This window comes from Theropithecus gelada, unplaced genomic scaffold (genome assembly GCF_003255815.1).
Source record: "Theropithecus gelada isolate Dixy unplaced genomic scaffold, Tgel_1.0 HiC_scaffold_15875, whole genome shotgun sequence".
NCBI lineage: Eukaryota > Metazoa > Chordata > Mammalia > Primates > Cercopithecidae > Theropithecus > Theropithecus gelada.
In genome coordinates, this window is record NW_020257631.1 from 1,492,623 (window position 1) to 1,513,545 (window position 20,923).

General features: G+C 37.7%; 1 protein-coding gene across 1 annotated transcript in view; it reads right to left on the reverse strand.

Moving 5' to 3' along the window:
• Positions 1 to 1,323: 1,323 nt before the first annotated feature.
• LOC112617061 (cytohesin-interacting protein) overlaps positions 1,324 to 20,923 on the reverse strand; it is a 31,516-nt gene continuing 11,916 nt past the window's right edge. Inside the window, exons 4-8 of the mRNA XM_025373793.1 lie at positions 19,097 to 19,199; positions 18,796 to 18,889; positions 13,337 to 13,406; positions 4,587 to 4,653; positions 1,324 to 2,159 (exon numbers count right to left, since the gene is read on the reverse strand). Coding sequence (XP_025229578.1) covers positions 1,693 to 2,159; positions 4,587 to 4,653; positions 13,337 to 13,406; positions 18,796 to 18,889; positions 19,097 to 19,199 — 801 coding nt within the window. The 3' untranslated portion in view covers positions 1,324 to 1,692. The remainder of the gene's footprint in view (positions 2,160 to 4,586; positions 4,654 to 13,336; positions 13,407 to 18,795; positions 18,890 to 19,096; positions 19,200 to 20,923) is intronic.

Genomic DNA, 20,923 nt, shown 5'->3' on the forward strand with positions numbered 1-20,923 from the left:
CTAACACCTACTATATAGTAATTGTGAGGATCACACATAAAGTGTCTTTAGCCAACTAGGCATTCAGTAAATGGTAGACAGGATTGCTATTGTTTCTGTGAAAGGTGTGACACTCTGCCTTTCATATGAGTGACCCGCATGCACAGCCCACTGGATGTTTCTCAGTTCAAAGAGTTAATAGAAGGCTGGAGTGCAGTGGCTCGATCTTGGCTCACTGCAAGCTCCGCCTCCCAGGTTCACGCCATTCTCCTGCCTCAGCCTCCCAAGTAGCTGGGACTACAGGTGCCCGCCACCACACCCGGCTAACTTTTTTGTATTTTTAGTAGAGACGGGGTTTCACCATTTCACCGTGTTAGCCAGGATGAACTCGATCTCCTGACCTTGTGATTCACCTGTCTCAGCCTCCCAAAGTGTTGGGATTACAGGTGTTAGCCACCACACCCGGCCTAGAAATCTTTTTATACTTGTTATCCTACATGCTTCCTTACCCTACCCTCTTTTTTCTCAAAATAACTCATTTCTTAATCAGAAGTTTACTTAAATTTAGCAGTTCTACTTAAAGTGAAGTGTTTCTGTTTCTCCCAAACACACACACACGCACACACACACGCAGAGAGAGAGAGAGAGAGAGAGAGAGAACTTAAAATCAGCAGACTATTTATTACATAGTCCAGATTGTCTACTCTAGAATATAGGTAATGAACAGCTGTGCCACCAGAACAGAGAATTCATAGACTTTAATGGATATTAAATAAAACATGGAGTAATTGAAAGGCTAGAAGTAATGTGATGCTAACATAATTAGGCAAAAGACTGCTGAAGTGATAGCTATTTAGAATATATGATATAGAGAAGTAATATGAAAAAATCTACAGGAGCAAAGTCCTTTTCACAACTCTCACGTTTTGGATGTTAGACATTTATAGAAAAAAAATTGCAAAGTTGTAGGATTCGAAGAGTTCTAGATTTGCCATTAATGTGTAAGCAGAACAAAAGTTGAATCAGGCAAAAAACATGACATCCCCACCCATTTTGTTTAGATTGACTATAAAAAAGACTTTATTATGATCTTTGCAGCACCCATCTCAGACCACATCTTTCCATGGTTCTCATGAACCTTAACCCCTCCTATTAAATCTTATACTTCCCACTTTATTGTCACTATAGATATGAGAAAGGGTTGATGGTCATCTTTGTTTACAAGTCATTACAGGTTTGAACAAATTCAAAACTGCCTATTATTAAGCCTCCCCAGAAGCCATTGGGCATAAGCAAACCTAAGATTTTATAACTCACCAATTATCCTATAGAAAACAGTGCAGATTATTATATTCTGCCAAATGTTTATTCATACTTGACTCCAAAAGTTATCTATTATTCACAGGGATAATCTAGAAAATAAATATTAGTTTTGCTTTCAAAGACAGTACTGGGATGAGCAGGCACTTTCATGTTTGTTATATTAATTAACTTATTATTTAGTTTCCCTGTCTGCTTAGAAATTGAGCTGTTCAGGTTGAAAAATGATGTAAGAAGCAAAAACTATGACACAACAATTTAAATAAAGGTCACTATTGCTGTGAAATGGGATGTCAGTTTTGCAATTCTTCTGCACTTTCCCATCAAGCTGGGATGTGGGTGAGTCTAGAGATATTTGTGAAATAAGCCAATTTGAAAGGACACCACAATCCGTCAAAAGCGACTTTCTTCCTCTTCCACAGCACGATGAAGGCCAGGGATAAATTTCAAGAGTTGCTTTCGCACACTTCCCTTTCTGCTCTTCCGGGGCAGGGTCCCAAACGCGCTTGAGAAGTTGCCCTCCCACAAGGGAGACATGGATCCGCTGCTGGTGTTACTGATGCTCCGGTTCCTCCTTGAAGATGACCTCCTCAGAAAATCATCCCCCTCCTTGGGGATAAAGCACTCATCATCTGTGCTCGTCTGCCGACTGAAGGCACCCCTGCTGGAGTCCTCAGACACACACGTCTGGTAGCCATCTTCACTGTCCATAGTCATGGAGCTCAGCCAGCTCTTACAGCTGCTCTCACTGGATAATCGATTCCGGTCCACGAGGGCTGGGCCTGGCCCAGGCAGGGGTCCAAACAAAGACAATTCATCCAAGTCCATGTTTTCCAAACTGGGGCAGTTAGCTGCATCACCTAGAGCACAGAGAACAAAATCTACTGTGAAATGGACCTGTTCATCATTTCCTACAAATAAATACGCTGCATCAAAACTTCTCTTTGAATGACACAAGAAAGAGTAAGTGTGAAAAATATTTTTCACTGAGCTTTGGCGTGCATAAATAAGTAACTGTTTATGAGGCCATTTGATAAACCGTATAGTAGGGTTTCCTGAACTATTGTTCATAGACCAAGGTTCCATGGTCACAAAAATTATAATATTAGAATAAATTTAAACAAGATGTTTCATATGAGAACAGTTCAACCCAACTGACAGTCTACCAATGTGACATCTGAATCTCCAAAATGATCATTTCTTCAATTTAAATAACCCTGAAACCTTTTATTATAATTCTCACAGAAATGGGGTTCCATAGAATACACCTGGGAAATGCTATCATGATTTTCTCCATTTAGTTTCTCTGATTGTTAGGTACTGTCTTTTGAAAATAATTCTAAAATTATTATAAAATCATTTGAGGTATATAGAAAAAATTATGGAACAGATAATTCATAAGTGTTTCTTAGAGAAAGGATTTGTGAAATCAAATGTATCTTCCAACCTCAATATTCCAAGTTTCATTTTGGAATACTTAAATTCTCTGGAATGATACTGTACCCAGAAAGCATCCTTGTCCTCAAGTAAGTAATAATTTATTTGAAGAAATTGAATTTTATCTGCTTGGCTAAATTTTTTTCATTGATCCTTCACAACGTACATCTGGCTCTTCAAACCAGAATGTTAATCACATACCAATACCCTGTCCAACGACCCTCCCTGCTTCCACACTAACTGAGTTGGTTGGTATCGAGAGAGAGAGAGAGAGAGAGAGAGAGAGAGAGAGAGAGAACTTGTAATACCAGCCTTGGAAAAACATAATCAGTAAGTGACTCTGCTTCAGAAAAAAATAATAGAATACTGCACACTCCAAAATGGTTTTATTTTGTACTGATTATCTTTACTGCTGCTCTCTTTTGTCCTTGGTTGATAATATAAAAAGAAACTATTTTTTCAGATGATTTGCAAGGTTGAGTACAACCAGCGCCACAGTGACTGGTCATAATGCTTTCCTTTTTGCTAATACAACCTACTTCATTTCATCTTGCAATAAGTGATGAATTTCTTTTGATTTGAGAGCAATTGCCTTATAGAATCACATGCCCTGGATGTTTACTATGCATCTAGAAAAAGCAGAACTCCCTCAATTGCTCAAAAAAATGTATACAACAATGACTTTATGAGGACCCTGACCTGACCTAACAATGTTGTCTATAACACAAGGCCGTTCCTATAGAACAGCAAGAATTTATATTCACCGGGCCATTCAGGATGCTCCAGAAGTGGAAATGAGGCTAAAAAGCCCTCACATCTAAAGAAAGCAAGGAGGTGGCTGAATTTACAAGGCCATAAAGAAGTTTTTGTATTAAATACTTCTGCCTCTCTAACAAACTTCACTACCCAAAAAAGCTATTATGAATTTTTTAAAAATATTAAATGAAAATATAAAAAAGAGAAGTAACTTGCTCGTAAGTTTCAAACACTTCAATAAAAAAACACAGAACTTTATATCAGAAATCTAAGCCATAAATTAGTGACTAGTTAAGGATTAAATTGTTATCTTTTTGGTAAACAAATTGATTATCACTTTTAATGAATATTCTAGGTTAGAGACTTAAGCTGGTGCTATTCAAAGAAGAGATAACCTATATTTCGCACCCACATAGTGGTTTCAGTGAATTATTTGCACACAAAAGTTCATTCCTTTGGTTACATCTGTCACACAGCAAATAGCAAATTAACACATTTTAAACTCAACCCTTCCCTTAAAAATGTACTCAATGGCAAGAGCCATGCATTTACTGTTGTAATAATCTTACACATTTCTGTCTTGGTCTTGGGGGCCATGAAAAAGAAATTCTCTGAATAAACGCAACTTATGCAATTTAAACAAAAGACAGGAGCTCTACCCAATAAGTGTGCAACCATTCCAGCTTTAATAGCTTCTAGAAACTATACAGCCCCGAGCCACGATTTTTTCAGAAACGTAATTCATTCACTGAAGTAGAAGGAAAGTCAGGCAATCTTCCCCAATGATCTTCTAAAATCTCCAGATGTCTGTTTTTGAGCGTGTGCATCAGTGTGCATGTGCGCATGCGCATCTGCGTTGTGTGTGTGTGTGTGTGTGTGTGTGTGTGTGTGTGTAGAGTAGTGGATCTGACTTGCCTTGAGCCTCCTCCAAATACAGCCACTCCAAAGCTCATGCCAAAGAAGCACAGACCCGTTTCTTTGACCAGCACTAGTCAAATTTTTCTTATAATGATGATAATCTTAAAACAACTTAGAGGCAGAAATACTGAAAGAAGTAATGTTAGTGTGGTTTCTGAACAGGAAATTGCATTTACCATGAAGCAGACGATGTTCCTGTAACTGCAGAGATCTGTACTCCACCCATTTTTGTTTCAAAGTTTGCTGTGAGATTAAAAAAAAAAAAAGTTTTTATTATTAGGAAACCCCAGTGAAGCTAGCAATTTAATTTTAGGTGTTGAGATTTGTCATTAAAATTTTTTACCTTTCTTTCTAGTACTACCAATCCATCTCATCCATTTAAAATATTTTTGCTGTATAAAAGGAGGATATTGGGCCAACAAGCTTTCTTTGAAAAAAAACAATAAAATATATTTTTATTTAAAAAATTATTTTAAAAAGATATTTGCGTCTGTGAAAATGTACTTGCTGTTTAGGCAAGCATTTATACTCCAGGATTCCCACATCTGTAGGATGAAGACAATAATAGAGCCTAAACCCTGGAAATGTTATGAGGATTAGATGAGTGAATAGATGTACAATTTTTAGAACAGTGACTAGAACTTAGTTAACGCTCTACAAATATCATCATCAACATACAAGCCTGAAGACCTCCACCTCCCAGGTTCAAGCGATTCTTCTGCCTCATCCTCCCAAGTAGCTGGGATTACAGTTGCGCCTCACCATGTCCAGCCAAATTTTTGTAATTTTAGTAGACATGGGGTTTCACCATGCTGGCCAGGCTACTCTCGAACTCCTGACCTCGTGATCTGCCCACCTCGGCCTCCCAAAGTGCTGGGATTACAGGCGTGAGCCACCGCACCTGGCTTGGACACCTATTTATTTTCCACACCAAAAAAGAGAACAGAACTGTCTGAAATGCTTCCTTAGTGGGCTAAACTTAGAACACTGCTAAGTACCCTAACTTGTTAACTGCTTCCCTTCTTGGCTGCCCCAGCACAGGAGAGCTGAGGCCCACAGTGGAAACTAAGTAGCTGCCACATGGGTCAAGACAGCACACAAGTCCTAGCCTATCCCACAGAGGGGACTGAGGCAATGGCAATGTAAAACAAACCAGGCAGAAGGCATCTGAAGAAAACACAGCTATAGGCTCACTCTCTCCCATTCCTTATCCTCTCCTCTTCCCCTTCCTTTGCCAGTTCAGGTCCCTATAGCGAGCCCAGCAAGTGGGCACAGCTCAGGTTTTCCTGTGGACTCTTATGCCAAAGGAAAGACAGCCTACTTGAAACAAGCAGTCCTTCCCACAAAGCAATCTGCAAGGAGTAGATGAAGGCTAAAAAGGAAGAAGAAAAAATGTATATTTAGGGAAGGATTAAGGGAAAGAAAATAATAAAATTGCAAGAACATCATTAAATGCTTGAGGGGAACATGGCTTATTCCTCAGTCTTAAAAGATTGAACAATAACTGGGCAGAATTTTCTAAACCTTGATACTAGTAACATTTAACAGCAACCCTTATCGTTGCCAATATAAAATCGAGCAATAAATCAATCAAATGCTTGACTCAGTCAACTTCTTGTTCTTTCTGTACCATAATATAGTCTAGAATAGCTATAATACTGCTTTGAGGGCTGAGGGCAGTGGCTTACATCTGTAATCTCAGCACTTTAGGAGGTTGAAGTGGGAGGACTGCTTGAGACCAGGAGTTTGAAACAAGCCTGGGCAACATAGTGAGACCTTATCTCTACAAAATTCTTTTTTAAATTAGCTGGGTATGGTGGTGCACACCAGTTCTTAAGAGGCTGAGGAGGCTGGGCACGGTGGCTCACACCTGTAATCCCATCACTTTGGGAGGCTGAGGCTGGTGGATTGCCTGCGGTCAGGAGTTGGAAACCAGACTGGTCAAAATGGCGATACCCCATCTCTACTTAAAATACAAAAATAAGACGGGTGTGGTAGCAGGCACCTGTAGTCTCAGGTACTCGGGAGGTTGAGGCAAGATAATCGTTTGAACCCAGGAGGCAGAGGTTGTGGTGAACTGAGATGGCACAATTATACTCCACCCTGGGCAACAAGAGCAAAACTCCGTCTCAAAAATAATTAATCAATTAATTTTTTAAAAAAGAGGTTGATGTAGAAGGATCCCTTAAGCCTGGGAGGTTGAGGCTGCAGTGAGTTGTGATCATGCCACTGCACTCCAGCATGGGCAATAGGGTGAGACCCTGCCTCCAAAAAAAAAAAAGGACTGCTATGCTGTCTTATTCCCGGCTTTTAACTATGTAAATCTGTGGTTATACAAAGGTCAAAATTAGGGACATAGGGACTATAAGGCAACAAGTACCTGGCATACATACCAAACACTTTCATCTTTCTTAAAGAGATTTATTTCCTACAGGAGACTAGAGTTCAGTGGAGGAGCATAGGGATAGGTCAGTAAAAACTAGAGACAGAAAGAAGAGGAAGTTACATTTCTGCACTTACTATCTAAAAATACAAAGTCAGCACTGGCCATATAGTCAATTTTTGGAAAAATACTGGTGTTGCAATATCTGATTTGTTGATTTGGCCCAGTCATTTCGGTTTGTCGTCACTTAAACCAAGAAAATACCAGTGTAAAGAGCAGATGTGTCAGAGTGACTAAGGGTTTTTCAACTGTAACCAAGCTTCCCTGTTTTTCTTTGGGTCTGTTTCTGCCTGTATTACTGACATCACAATTGTATATTTGGACATATCTGAGCTCTCATTAGATGAGAATTAAAGCACAAGTGAGATCTAACCCTGCTGGGCAGCATCACCTCACTGTGCCCAGTTGAGTGCCAGCTACATAGCAGCTGCTCAGTAAATAACGGTTGAATGAATACATGAAAAAAATGGCTTCCTAAAACAACTGTCAGCTGTCACACATTGGTTCCAAAGAAGTTTGCAATGCTTTCAATCTACAGGATTGAAATACAGCTGAACATTTCCATGGCACTTTAGTACTTCAGTTGCATTTTCACTGATAACATGATATTTAATTTTCATAACTTCCCTAAAAAGTAACATTCAAAAATGAATATTCAGTGTAACAAAATATTTCCCAGGCACTACACACCCAGTAAATAGCAGAAGTAGATTACAAACTAGCTCGCCCAGCTAGCCCATTGGATGTGCTGTTTTCATGTTAAACATTTGAATCATAGGTCAGAAGAAAGGGAATCCCTGAAAATGTGGATCAGAAAGGACCACTGTTTCTAAAGAAGAGCCCCTGGCCCCAAGAAGAGTCTTTGAGGGAAAGAATGCTCACTTACACAGGACGCACAAAGTAAATGTCATTGTGTGGAGGGGAAACCAGCCTGACTTTGGCTATGGGTCAGACCAAGACATTTCTGGCTCAAGAGATAAACGGAATCTCATAATTTCAAGATTAGAAACAGGACAGACATGCAAGATAGAAAGCAGAATGAAACTTAAAGTCTTCTGGACACAGACAAACAGAAAGAAAATTTTTGGCAATATATGGTTTACATGCACCTATCTGAAACACAGGTCGGAGCCAGGTTTTCTGCTGAAGAAAAAAACATTGGCTGAAGCTCCATCACTGGGAAAGGAGGCTGAGAAAAGCTGATGCTGCTGGCTATGGCTCATGTAGAGCTTGTATGAAGAAAGGCAGGAGTACCTAAGCACAGCCTCATGGCTTGAGCCAAACAGCTCACTGAGTCTCCAGGGAAGGCATGTAAGCCCCCAGACCTGGCTCTGGATTGGTAGCCTTGAAATGCTGAGTGGGGGCAAGCATCCAACTATCACTTTGTGCTGAAGGGAGAGGCTATATGCCATGCAAGGGAAGTAGGCAATCTAAATCCCCAGACACTCACAGATATTTAATGATAAAAAAGATTTTAAAATTGATAATTTGTACATGGATTCTCTAAATCAAATGAAAATAGAAAAGTGTTCAAGGCCTGGTGTGGTGGCTCATGCCTGTAATCCCAGCACTTTGGGAGGCCTAGGCAAGCAGATCACCTGAGGGCAGGAGCTCGTGACCCGCCTGCCCAACGTGACAAAAACCCTGTCTCTACTAAAAATACAAAAAATTAGCCGGGTGTGGCAGGCGCCTATAATTCCAGCTACTCCGGAGGCTAAGGCAGGAGAATCCCTTGAACCTGGGAGGCGGAGGTTGCAGTGAGCCAAGATCATGCCACTGCACTCCAGCCTAGGTGACAAGGGCAAAACTCTGTCTCAGAAAAAAAAAGAAAAGTGTCCAAAAAAGACTTTAAAATAAGAATGTTTCTAATCCTCTGAGAGATAAATAAGATCAATGTTTATAAGAACAAGAACTTTGGAATGGAAAAAACAAGAACAGATAGACATGAAAAAGAACTACGAGATAATAACAAAGTAATTTTTATAACTCAATAGAAAGAACACATTCTACACAGAACAGCTAGCAAGAACATTTCTGGAGATGTTACTAAAGAATTCAGAAATAATGTAACACAAAAATATAAATAAAGACCTATGAAATAGTCATTAGGAAGCATGAAAGATAAATCAAGAAACTATGTCTAATATGAATTCCACAAGGTAATACAGGAGTGGTATAGAAGGTATATTCCAAAAAGATTGAGTTGATAGTTTTCCAAAGCTAAAGAAAGTCTTTGAGCAGAAAGAGCACTATAAGTTCTACATAGTATAAATTTAGAAATGAATCCAGAACTAATTACATTGTAGTAAAACCATAGATCAATAAGGACAAAAGAATATCTTAAAGCAACCAGAAAAAGGTTTAAAGATGTCCACAGATATTGGTTTTCTAGAAGATCCAAAAATAGAAAATTCTGTAGAGAAAATTATCAAGAAAAAAAAAGAAGCATAAAAAGTGGTACAAGATGCAAGAAAAAAATGGGGTACACTCAAACAATTTTTGACAAAAATTTAAAACATCAGAATAATATTTTACCATCAACTCAGTTAACAAATTTAAAAACTTTGTTAACAAAAGTATAAGTCACTAAAACTGGCTTAAAAAAAAAAAAAAAACAGAAGTCCTGAGTAGTCTCTCAACTAATAAAGAAATTGAAACAGTTCATTAACAGTATTCCCATTAAAAAAGAATCCTAAACCAAGATGATTCAGATGGTATTATTAAAATTCTGCCAGAAAATAAGAAGAGGAAAACAGGTCATGCTAAGAGTCTAGTAAACTTGATACCAAAACTTAAAAAGATAATCTAAGAAAAGAAAATTACAGGCCAGTCTACCTGAAAAATGAGACTATCTTTCAAAATCCTAAATAAAATATTAGCAAATCAAATCTGTAATTACATTTACAAATTATAAATTTCAAGGATAAGCCAGGTTGGGTTTATCCTAGAAATGAAATGGTAGCTTTATACTAGAATATATTTGAATTTCATTCACATATTGACAGAATTTTTTCAAATGAATAAATGAGAAGACCAGCTTAACAGATGCAGAAAAAAGTATTTAATAAAAGTTAATGCACAAGCACTATAAACACTACCAGCAAACTTCGTATAGAAGGGAGTCTCCTTACTCTGAAAGATAACTCATTCCTAATAGAAAAGAAATTAGAATTTTCTTTAAAATCAAGAATAAAACAAGGATGCCTACAACTATGGTTTCTATTCATTGTTCTGTGGTAGCTCCTAAGCTGTGAAGTAAGGTAAGAAAAAGAACCAAAACTCATTCCTAACAGATAGTTATTATCGCTACAGTAAGTCCAAAATAATCTACAGATAATTCATTAGAGTTATTAAAATAGATAGTACTATTCTATAATTTAGCAAAGTGTTTGAATATAGTAACAGCATAGAAAAATTAATTTCACATGTCTATTAACATCAATCAAAACTAGTTTTTCTAAAGAAGTGATAATAAGAACAAAAAACATAAGGTACAGAGGACTAAGTCTAACAGAAGATGTATAAGACCTATGTCCATAAAATTATAACCTTATTGAAAGACTTTCAAGAAAACAACAAAAAATGGTAAGATCATCCATCCATAAAAAACCTAATACCATATGATGTTGTTTCCTCAAATTAATATATAATATATAATTATATTGTATATATAATTATTTTATATATATATATATTTTTTATAGTGTGATCAGAGCCAGGAATGGTGGCTCAGGTCTGTAATCCCAGCAATTCAGGAGACTGAGATAGGAGAATTGCTTGAGCCCAGAGTTTGAGACTATAGTAAGCTATGATCATGTTGCTGCACTCCAGCAAGGGCAATAGAGCGAGACCCTGTCTCCAAAAATAGACAAATAAAATGTGATATCAATCAAAACACCAACATTTATTTACATATAATCTGCTTTTATAATTTATATAGATGATCAAAGGACCAAGAATAACTGTGCCCAATGTGATATCAAGATTTATTATAAACAATTTGGGATAAACAAATTGACCCGTGAATCATATTAGAAAGCCTATCAGCAAATCCATGCATATGTGGAACTTGCTTAAAAAGAGAGGTTTTACTGCAAGTCAGTTGAAGGGGAAAGGGGGACTACAAAATAAATGCTACTGGAAGAACTGGTTATTCATATGGAAAAAAATTAAATTGGAAATTTCCCCATACCTCATAATATATACAATTTTATTCTGGATGAATTAAGGACGTTAAAACCTTTAGCAGAAAATATAGATTACCTGCCAAAAATAATTAGGAGCTCTCTCATAAAAAAAAATTAAAGGAGTAATATATTCAAAGTGCTAAGGGAATTAAACACCTACTTAGAATAATTCAATTACCTATCAAAACTGTCTTCCAATAGTAGCAGTGAAATAAAAACATTTTTCAACAAAAATCTACTTACCCCCACAGAAGGAAGTACTATAGCAAGACAGAAAGTAAACCTAGAGGTAAGGAGTAGAATGCAACAAACAGCAGCAAACATTCAAAAGGTACAAGTTGATGTATTTCTTCACTACCAGCTATAGAACAAAAATCTGTATTTTGTACTTTAAAAAATTGATACAAATTCTCTAAAGTAAGTATAATAAGGAATATAGGGTCTTAAATGGGCATTTTAAACATTGTATGGTGTTCATGATGTTCTGGAAGAGGATGGAGATACTGAAAAATTCATATATTGGTAAGTATGTACATTAAAACTTAAGACAAAAACATGCAAAGAATAGAAATTGCTTAAAGGAAGGAAATAATGATTTGTGCAAGTTAGTACTTTATTCCATAGAATATAACCCTATTTTTCATTCTTGTTTTCAATATTTCTTTTTTCTAAGAAAAGGTGAAAAAAATTAAACTTCTTAAAAAAGATGTTCACTAAGATTATCTTTCTTTTGCAAAAACAAATTAACTTTAAATTCAAGTACAATATGAAGCATTGTTTACTACTCATAAAAATGTAGTAACAAAAATCTTAGAAATGTTTTCTTTCAAGTCAACAATAAGATTATCATTATTTACAATATATTGATGATCCTAGCCAATGCTATAGGAGAGGAAAAATAAATTAGTTTCAATAATTGAGCTAAAGGGGCACAAAATTTTACTATCTGCAAATGATAAGAAACCTATATGGAACATATCAGGAAATCTATAAGAAATATTATTAGAATAAAGGGAGTTCAACACAACTGGATTTTTAAAAATTTCAACAAAATCATTAGCAATAAGTGGCTGAAAATTTAAAAGATTAATATAGCAAGAACAACAAGGAAGTAAACAAGAATGAATATAATAAAAGACATGTAAAAATATAGGAAGATAATTACAAAATATTTTTGAAGTCCATGAAAGATCTGAATAAACAGATTGAGATCCTGAATTCAACGTGAGAAAAGTGAAAGCCATAAAGATTTTAATTGCTCTCATTTATTTTATGAATACAATTCAATTCCTATCAAAATTTGAGCAGAGGTTTTTTCAAGGAATTTTATAAATTGATTCAACAAACCACAGAAATAAGCACAGTGGCAAGAGTATCCAAAACAATGCTGATGAAGAAAGCAAGACTTGTTGATGAATTGGATGTGGAGGAAGAAAAAGATACAAAATAAAATCCACTCTCTTGGGCTCAATAATTAATAAGCTCATATTTCATGAAGAAAACTAATAAATTTCAGCTGTTGCTAAATAAAGACGAAGTAAGCAAGCTGCCTATAGTAAACTACAGTCTCTGCTCAGATTGGCTACCTTGTCACTCTGCAAGGGGGAGATTGGGATGCAGAGGTCACTGAGACAAACAGAGAGGTCTTCCGAACTATAACTCAGATGCATGAGTGAGGGTCTGGACTTCATGGCTTAGGAGACCCTCATCAGCCAGAGAACTGAGATTTTTAAAAGCCTCAAAAAGCCATCCCAGGGAATTTTCACTAAACATCCTGCATTATTTACTATCTCTTGGACGCTAATTTCTTCCTCCTTTGAAGTTGCTAATGTATTTGCCAATGAAAGCAGATTCAAGGACAGTCACAGGATTGGACGGACAAGGTTTTTGTTTTAAGAATGAGGCAGAAGAGAAGGGGACATGGAAAAAGTGAAAAACCCAGGCCCTCCAACACACTTGGGAAAATAATGACTTTTTCGTCTTAATTCCAAACAAAATGTAAATCAACAGAGATCACAGGTGCACTAATGAAGAGTTCTTCAAGTGGCGTGCCTTCCTGTTGCCTTTCTGAGCCTCATAGACACACAGAAGGAGGAAGGAAGAAAGTGATTTACACTGGTTTGCAGAATTTGATATTCCTCCGAAGGTAATTGTGTGGCTCTTGATAATTCAGCAGTTTAGATTCATCACGACATTTCTTTTTCAAGGGCTATCTCAGTTCCTCAAATAGATCTTTATTTTACCACTCACACATTCAAGGATGAAAAATGTGTCTCGCTGCATTAAGTTAAATTACCTTTAAAACCTGCAGCTTTGCTTCAAGCTCTGTTCTTTTCAGAATCATTGTTCCATTAAGAGTCTCTATCCTGTTTTAAGAAAAAAAAAATAAAAAGAAGAAGGTGGGGAGTGAGTAACATGAGTGATTCATTTAAATAAGTACCATATTATGGAGTACTACACTTTGAGCACATACTATACTAAAAACGAAATATAAATGTTACAGTTCTCATGGCACTTCGAGTAGCTGGACCAAAGCCAAATCTTCTGATAACATTCAGAGAAAGAAAATAGGGGAAAACTCCCCTTGAGAAGGTGGCTATAAGAAAGGATCCTAGTTAATTTGTAAACTATAGCTTATTTTATAGAAGTCACTATGTGACAATGATGGCTGCTCTGTACTAGAATCTGTTCTTGTGAGGATGAGCTGAATGACCTCACTCACTTGGTAAACATTGATTGGGCATCTACTATGTACCAGATTCTAGAAACCATGCTGAACACAAGGGGCACAATAACAGAAACAATAGGCACTAGGGACTTTCACAACCATGGAATTAACATGCTACTTCTTGAAAGAGGGAGAAATCCTTTCCTCCCTAGGATTCTAGGAGCCTTTACCTCTGTAAATCTCCTTATAATTTTGGTACTAGAAGAAAGAGAAGTACAACTACTATGAGATAATAACATTCATATGATTCTTTCATCTCAAAACATTCAGTTTACAAACTCTAATCCTAGAATTATCGACTTACCAGTGTTCTATTCTTCCTACACCATACACATTTCTAAAAATAAAATACTGGTTCCATTCTGAGTGATTTGATTTGTTCTGTGTGTTCAAGTTAAAGGCTTTTATTTTGACTACTAAACCATCAATCTGAATATGATTTAAAAATTTCATTTGTGAATCACACACCAATTTTTAAAGTGTTGGTTCAGGTTCCTTCTTGTAATTAAGCTGTAACTCTATAAAGATACAAGGAATTTTTCAAGACATAGTAAAAGCATTAAATGTGGAGATCAGTTTTCCTCTATTTCTAATAGCATCGTGCCAGGGATAATCAGGTGGTAGCAAGCCAAATGCTCTCTGTTTTCTCCTTAAGGTGATGTTGACTCTCTGAGAAATAACAGGAATCCATATGAATCTGTTTCATTGGGATTAAATGTCAATTTGACCTGTTGAAGCAATAGATGTGTATGGGCAAAAGTGCAACCATTGATTTGGCCATTTTGCTCAGTATTTGCACAGACTGTCTCCCATTTTCCTGAATTTCCAACAGTTACCTCCATCTACCACCCCTATTTACCTATGGTCTACCCTCTTCACCCATGTGGAACATGCGTTCTGACTCTAACCACCAGCAGTTCCCCTCAGACTCTGCACGGTTCCTCTCCTTTGGATCCAGGGTTCTCTAGAGCAAGAACGCCTCATCCTTTACCCTGAACTCACAGGACCTATAGAGTTGGACTCAATTCGTTACCACCACCATCTTTCATATCTACTCTTACAAACACCCAAAGCATCCTTTGAAGTTTTAGACCAGAATCACTGAAGAACATCCAGCAGATTTTCTACTGGCAGCTTCCAAGGAGCATCCATAGCTGAAAAGGACAGATCCTGGCATCCAGAGCAGGTGGTCAATTCCCAACCCTATCACTTACTGGTTATGTGACCTTAACTAAACCCTCTCTAAGCTTCAGGCACTTCATCTATAAATAGGAATAAAATTAACCTCACGGGTGGCTGTGAAGAATAAATGAGACAACATAGGACCACCTCAATCAGAATAAAACTCAAACTTGTTGGCATGACCAAAGAGATCCATGGTCTGTCCCCAGGCCAACTCTCTGGCTTCATTTTTTATTACACTTTCTCTAATCCATCAACTACCAATTATACTGCCTTTTTTTCTTTCCCTTGTACATGCCAAGCCCATTTTGAGAACTCAGAGACCTCTCTCTTTGCCTGAAGTGCTCTCACCAGGAGTTCATTTGACCATCCTTCTCTTCATTTAGATCTCAACTCAAATATCACCTCCCCAGAAAAGACCACTTTACACATCTAAGCCAAACTAGCAGCCTCCTTACCCAGCATGACAGGCCATTGCTGTTTTGTACTTTTCTCATAGTAGTTATTAATAACTGAAATATAAACATTACTTAAATTTCAGGCTTTTCTGAGCCATTTCCTTCCATAATTATTAACGTACGAAGAGAGTCTTTATCTTGGTCTCTCCTGAGCCTATCACAGAGCTGGAAACATAGTATTTGCTCAATAAATATGATTTTAATGAATGAGCAAATTTCGTCATTTAACTATCCTAATAAGATTTTATTAGGTGCTAGTATTGTTATGGTAGAAAAATCAGTCAGACCTCTAACTGAGAAAGCCACTGTTCTATCAAGAAGTTTGGGGCCGACGAGATCGGGCGCGTTCAGGGTGGTATGGCCGTATTGATGGAACGTACCTCAAAATAATAAGAGCTATTTATGACAAACCCACAGCCAATATCATACTGAATGGGCAAAAACTGGAAAAATTCCCTTTGAAAACTGGCACAAGACAGGGATGCCCTCTCTCACCACTCCTATTCAACATAGTGTTGGAAGTTCTGGCTAGGGCAATCAGGCAAGAGAAAGAAATCAAGGGTATTCAGTTAGGAAAAGAAGAAGTCAAATTGTCCCTGTTGGCAGATGACATGATTGTATATTTAGAAAACCCCATTGTCTCGGCCCAAAATCTCCTTAAGCTGATAAGCAACTTCAGCAAAGTCTCAGGATACAAAATTAATGTGCAAAAATCACAAGCATTCTTATACACTAGTAACAGACAAACAGAGAGCCAAATCAGGAATGAACTTCCATTCACAATTGCTTCAAAGAGAATCAAATACCTAGGAATCCAACTTACAAGGGATGTAAAGGACCTCTTCAAGGAGAACTACAAACCACTGCTCAGTGAAATAAAAGAGGACACAAACAAATGGAAGAACATACCATGCTCATGGATAGGAAGAATCAATATCGTGAAAATGGCCATACTGCCCAAGGTAATTTATAGATTCAATGCCATCCCCATCAAGCTACCAATGAATTTCTTCACAGAATTGGAAAAAACTGCTTTAAAGTTCATATGGAACCAAAAAAGAGCCCGCATCTCCAAGACAATCCTAAGTCAAAAGAACAAAGCTGGAGGCATCACGCTACCTGACTTCAAACTATACTACAAGGCTACAGTAACCAAAACAGCATGGTACTGGTACCAAAACAGAGATATAGACCAATGGAACAGAACAGAGTCCTCAGAAATAATACCACACATCTACAGCCATCTGATCTTTGACAAACCTGAGAGAAACAAGAAATGGGGAAAGGATTCCCTATTTAATAAATGGTGCTGGGAAAATTGGCTAGCCATAAGTAGAAAGCTGAAACTAGATCCTTTCCTTACTCCTTATATGAAAATTAATTCAAGATGGATTAGAGACTTAAATGTTAGACCTAATACCATAAAAATCCTAGAGGAAAACCTAGGTAGTACCATTCAGGACGTAGGCATGGGCAAAGACTTCATGTCTAAAACACCAAAAGCAATGGCAACAAAAGCCAAAATTGACAAATGGGATCTCATTAAACTAAAGAGCTTCTGCACAGCAAAAGAAACTACCATCAGAGTGAACAGGCAACCTACAGAATGGGAGAAAATTTTTGCAATCTACTCATCTGACAAAGGGCTAATATCCAGAACCTACAAAGAACTCAAACAAATTTACAAGAAAAAAACAAACAACCCCATCAAAAAGTGGGCAAAGGATATGAATAGACATTTCTCAAAAGAAGACATTCATACAGCCAACAAACACATGAAAAAATGCTCATCATCACTGGCCATCAGAGAAATGCAAATCAAAACCACAATGAGATACCATCTCACACCAGTTAGAATGGCGATCATTCAAAAGTCAGGAAACAACAGGTGCTGGAGAGGATGTGGAGAAATAGGAACACTTTTACACTGTTGGTGGGATTGTAAACTAGTTCAACCATTATGGAAAACAGTATGGCGATTCCTCAAGGATCTAGAACTAGATGTACCATATGACCCAGCCATCCCATTACTGGGTATATACCCAAAGGATTATAAATTATGCTGCTATAAAGACACATGCACACGTATGTTTATTGCAGCACTATTCACAATAGCAAAGACTTGGAATCAACCCAAATGTCCATCAGTGACAGATTGGATTAAGAAAATGTGGCACATATACACCATGGAATACTATGCAGCCATAAAAAAGGATGAGTTTGTGTCCTTTGTAGGGACATGGATGCAGCTGGAATCCATCATTCTTAGCAAACTATCACAAGAACAGAAAACCAAACACCGCATGTTCTCACTCATAGGTGGGAACTGAACAATGAGATCACTTGGACTCAGGAAGGGGAACATCACACACCGGGGCCTATCATGGGGAGGGGGGAGTGGGGAGGGATTGCATTGGGAGTTATACCTGATGTAAATGACGAGTTGATGGGTGCAGCACACCAACATGGCACAAGTATACATATGTAACAAACCTGCACGTTATGCACATGTACCCTACAACTTACAGTATAATAATAATAAGTAAATTAAAAAAAAAAAAAAAAAAGTTTGGGGCCGGGCACGGTGGCTCATGCCTGTTATCCCAGCACTTTGGGAGGCCGAGGCGGGCCGATCATGAGATCAGGAAGTCGAAACCATCCTGGCTAACACGATGAAACCCCGTCTCTACTAAAAATACAAAACATTAGCCAGGCGTGGTGGCGGGCACCTGTAGTCCCAGCTACTCGGGAGGCTGAGGCAGGAGAATGGCCTGAACCCGGGAGGTGGAGTTTGCAGTGAGCCGAGATCGCGCCACTGCACTCCAGCCTGGATGACAGAGCGAGACTCCATCTCAAAAAAAAAAAAAAAAAAAAGTTTGGAATATTTGGAACACATGGTGTGAGTATGTGTGTTTCAGGGTGGGGAGGGTTGAACAGACTATTCTTCCTTTCCAATGGAACACTAGAAGAGAAAAACAGGTGGCTTGTCACATAAGAGGAAAAACTCAGCCCTTCTGACCTTTTATTTGTTTTAGTTACACAGGATTATATCAACCATGAAAATTGGATCAGTTCCTCCCAGTTTAAAGAGAATGTGTGCCAGTTTAATTGAATTTAACATTAAAAAATACATTTTAAAGGCCATCCTTCCCACACAGACGTTTGGGCTATTGATGTCCTCTGACTTCAGATGTTGACAGTATGTTGAAGTGTGAGGAATCTTGAAAAACAAAAGGAACTGATAATGTTTGTACCCCACTCTAAAGCTCCAGTGCACTGCCTCACCCTGTCTTGTGATGCTGAACAAAAAGCCTATTTATTCACTCATCAGGCATTATGAGAAAACATAACATTTTGAAGCCCCATGGGAACTAGACAGATAGTTACGTTAGCAGGTTTCCAGACGATCTGATCAGGTCAACGACTTGTTTGTAGGTAAAACCTTCTGTGCTCACACCATTGATATTTGCAAGGACATCACCTGGGAGATGCCAAGAAAAATGAGTGTTATGTTGGTTAGTTAAATAATCCCTCCTGACATGCAAATGAAACAAGCAGCTCCAAGTCTTAAAAACATAAAGGAGCCAAGAAAACTCAAAGCAACGAATACATCCTGACCTTCACTCTCAAAACATTTTATTTTCTTTCTATTTAAACGATTCCTAACATGAGCAAAAATTTAAGTTACCAGCTTGCAGGCCAGCACAGTGAGCTGGGCTGTCCTCCTGTATTTTGCATATCAAAGTGAACATTTCCGAGGAGCAGGCATTCTGATTCTGGGGCCTGTAAGACTGTAAAAATTAAGGTGACATATAGTTACTATTTAACAACCTCAACATCTATTTGCCAAAATGTAAAATGATGTCAACTAGCATTAAGCAGTATAACAGGTAAGTCCAAAGGACAATTTGGAAAGGATTTCCGCTATAAACTGAATCAATGTATCAATTTTGCAATTCTACCAGACAATCTGTAGCCAACTCCATTCATAAAGACATCTGTCATGAGAAAGAAAGTGAAATGAAAGTGGCTCAAGATTTTATATTTTCAAGCCCAAGATATCACCTGATGCTGTCATAATTACATACTTATTTTTAAAAATTGAGTTTCTCATTTCCCAATGGGATAAAACAACGATGGCCAAGTGCAATGAGAAAAATCCCTGTGTGGTTCTCCCCAGCTAAAACACTCATTATAGGAGTATGAAATTGTACACATGCAGCAAGGAGACATGCCAACAATGATTATTTTAAATCAGAGTTCTGCACATAATGACAATCTGCCCTGCATTTATTCAAAAGTACTATAATTGACTCAATTACCTTCATTTCTGAGCACCCTCTGGTATGCCTGTCCTGAATCCTCACCGGTTCATTAGTCACCCAACTAAATTAGAAAAAGTTAAGCTTCGACTCTTGCCTCAATTAGGCACAAGAAGTTTGGTTGTGTGGGTTTTTTTTATTTTTAATTATACCAAAACACTGAATAAATGTTTGCTAGATATAGTGTCCCAATGACCTATAACAAATATAATTTTCTTTTTCTCACACATTTAAATTATGAAGTCTAGTCCCACTTAGAAGCAAAATCAGTGTTCTGAGTAGGGTACGTCTTTTAAACATCTGATTCCTAAAATTAAGCTACATTAAAGTACTACTTCCTTGTGAAAAAATTAATGTCTGATGTTCATTCTTTCTTATTCAATAATCCCTGAGGCACCACAAGTCAGCCACATGCAAGCAACTTCTAGAAACTTGGGTCTGTTCACCTCTAAAGGAGTTCTATCTAATCTATAAGGCACTTAGAATCCCCATATCTTAAAGGTGAAAGGGACTTCAAAAGATCATGCACTATGTTCCCATCTATGTCAGAAACTTCATTAACAGCTTTCCTACCAGGTGTCTTCTCAGTATAGCCTAGACCCTTCTGGAGATGAAAGACTGAACTAGTTCATGTGGTACATGAACAAAAGATATAACTGACACTCCTTTGGGAAACCACTGTTCTAACAATTCTCATTAGCAGTGAGACTCTACCCTCCATTCCCAGAGATCAAAGTTGAGTACAGTGCAGTGGAAACATGTTGATTTATGTAACTGGCACCTCCATATATGTTCACATTGGGTGTAAAATTTGGTAGTTAGAAACAGAAAAAAAACGGAAACCCCAAAGCTACAGAAAGTATTAACTGGATACTTCTCTCCCTTACCCAGTCTTCTAGCTCCTACTAAGGGATCAGTGACACAATGATCACCTGCATTTCTTAGAGACACAAAGATCTCATTGTCCTTTCTCATGCCCAGTGACATTCATTCTAACACCTGTCATTTGTGGATCTTCTATTGGTACCAGGCACATCACTAGGTATACTGCATGTATTATTTCATTTAAAACTCCTAAGGACCCCATAAGGCAGTCATTGAGAGGATATGAATTCAGGTGTGCATGAGTCCAAAGTCTGCATTCCTATTGGGCTGTACGATTCTCATAAGCAGCATAAAACTAGCTCCCATGG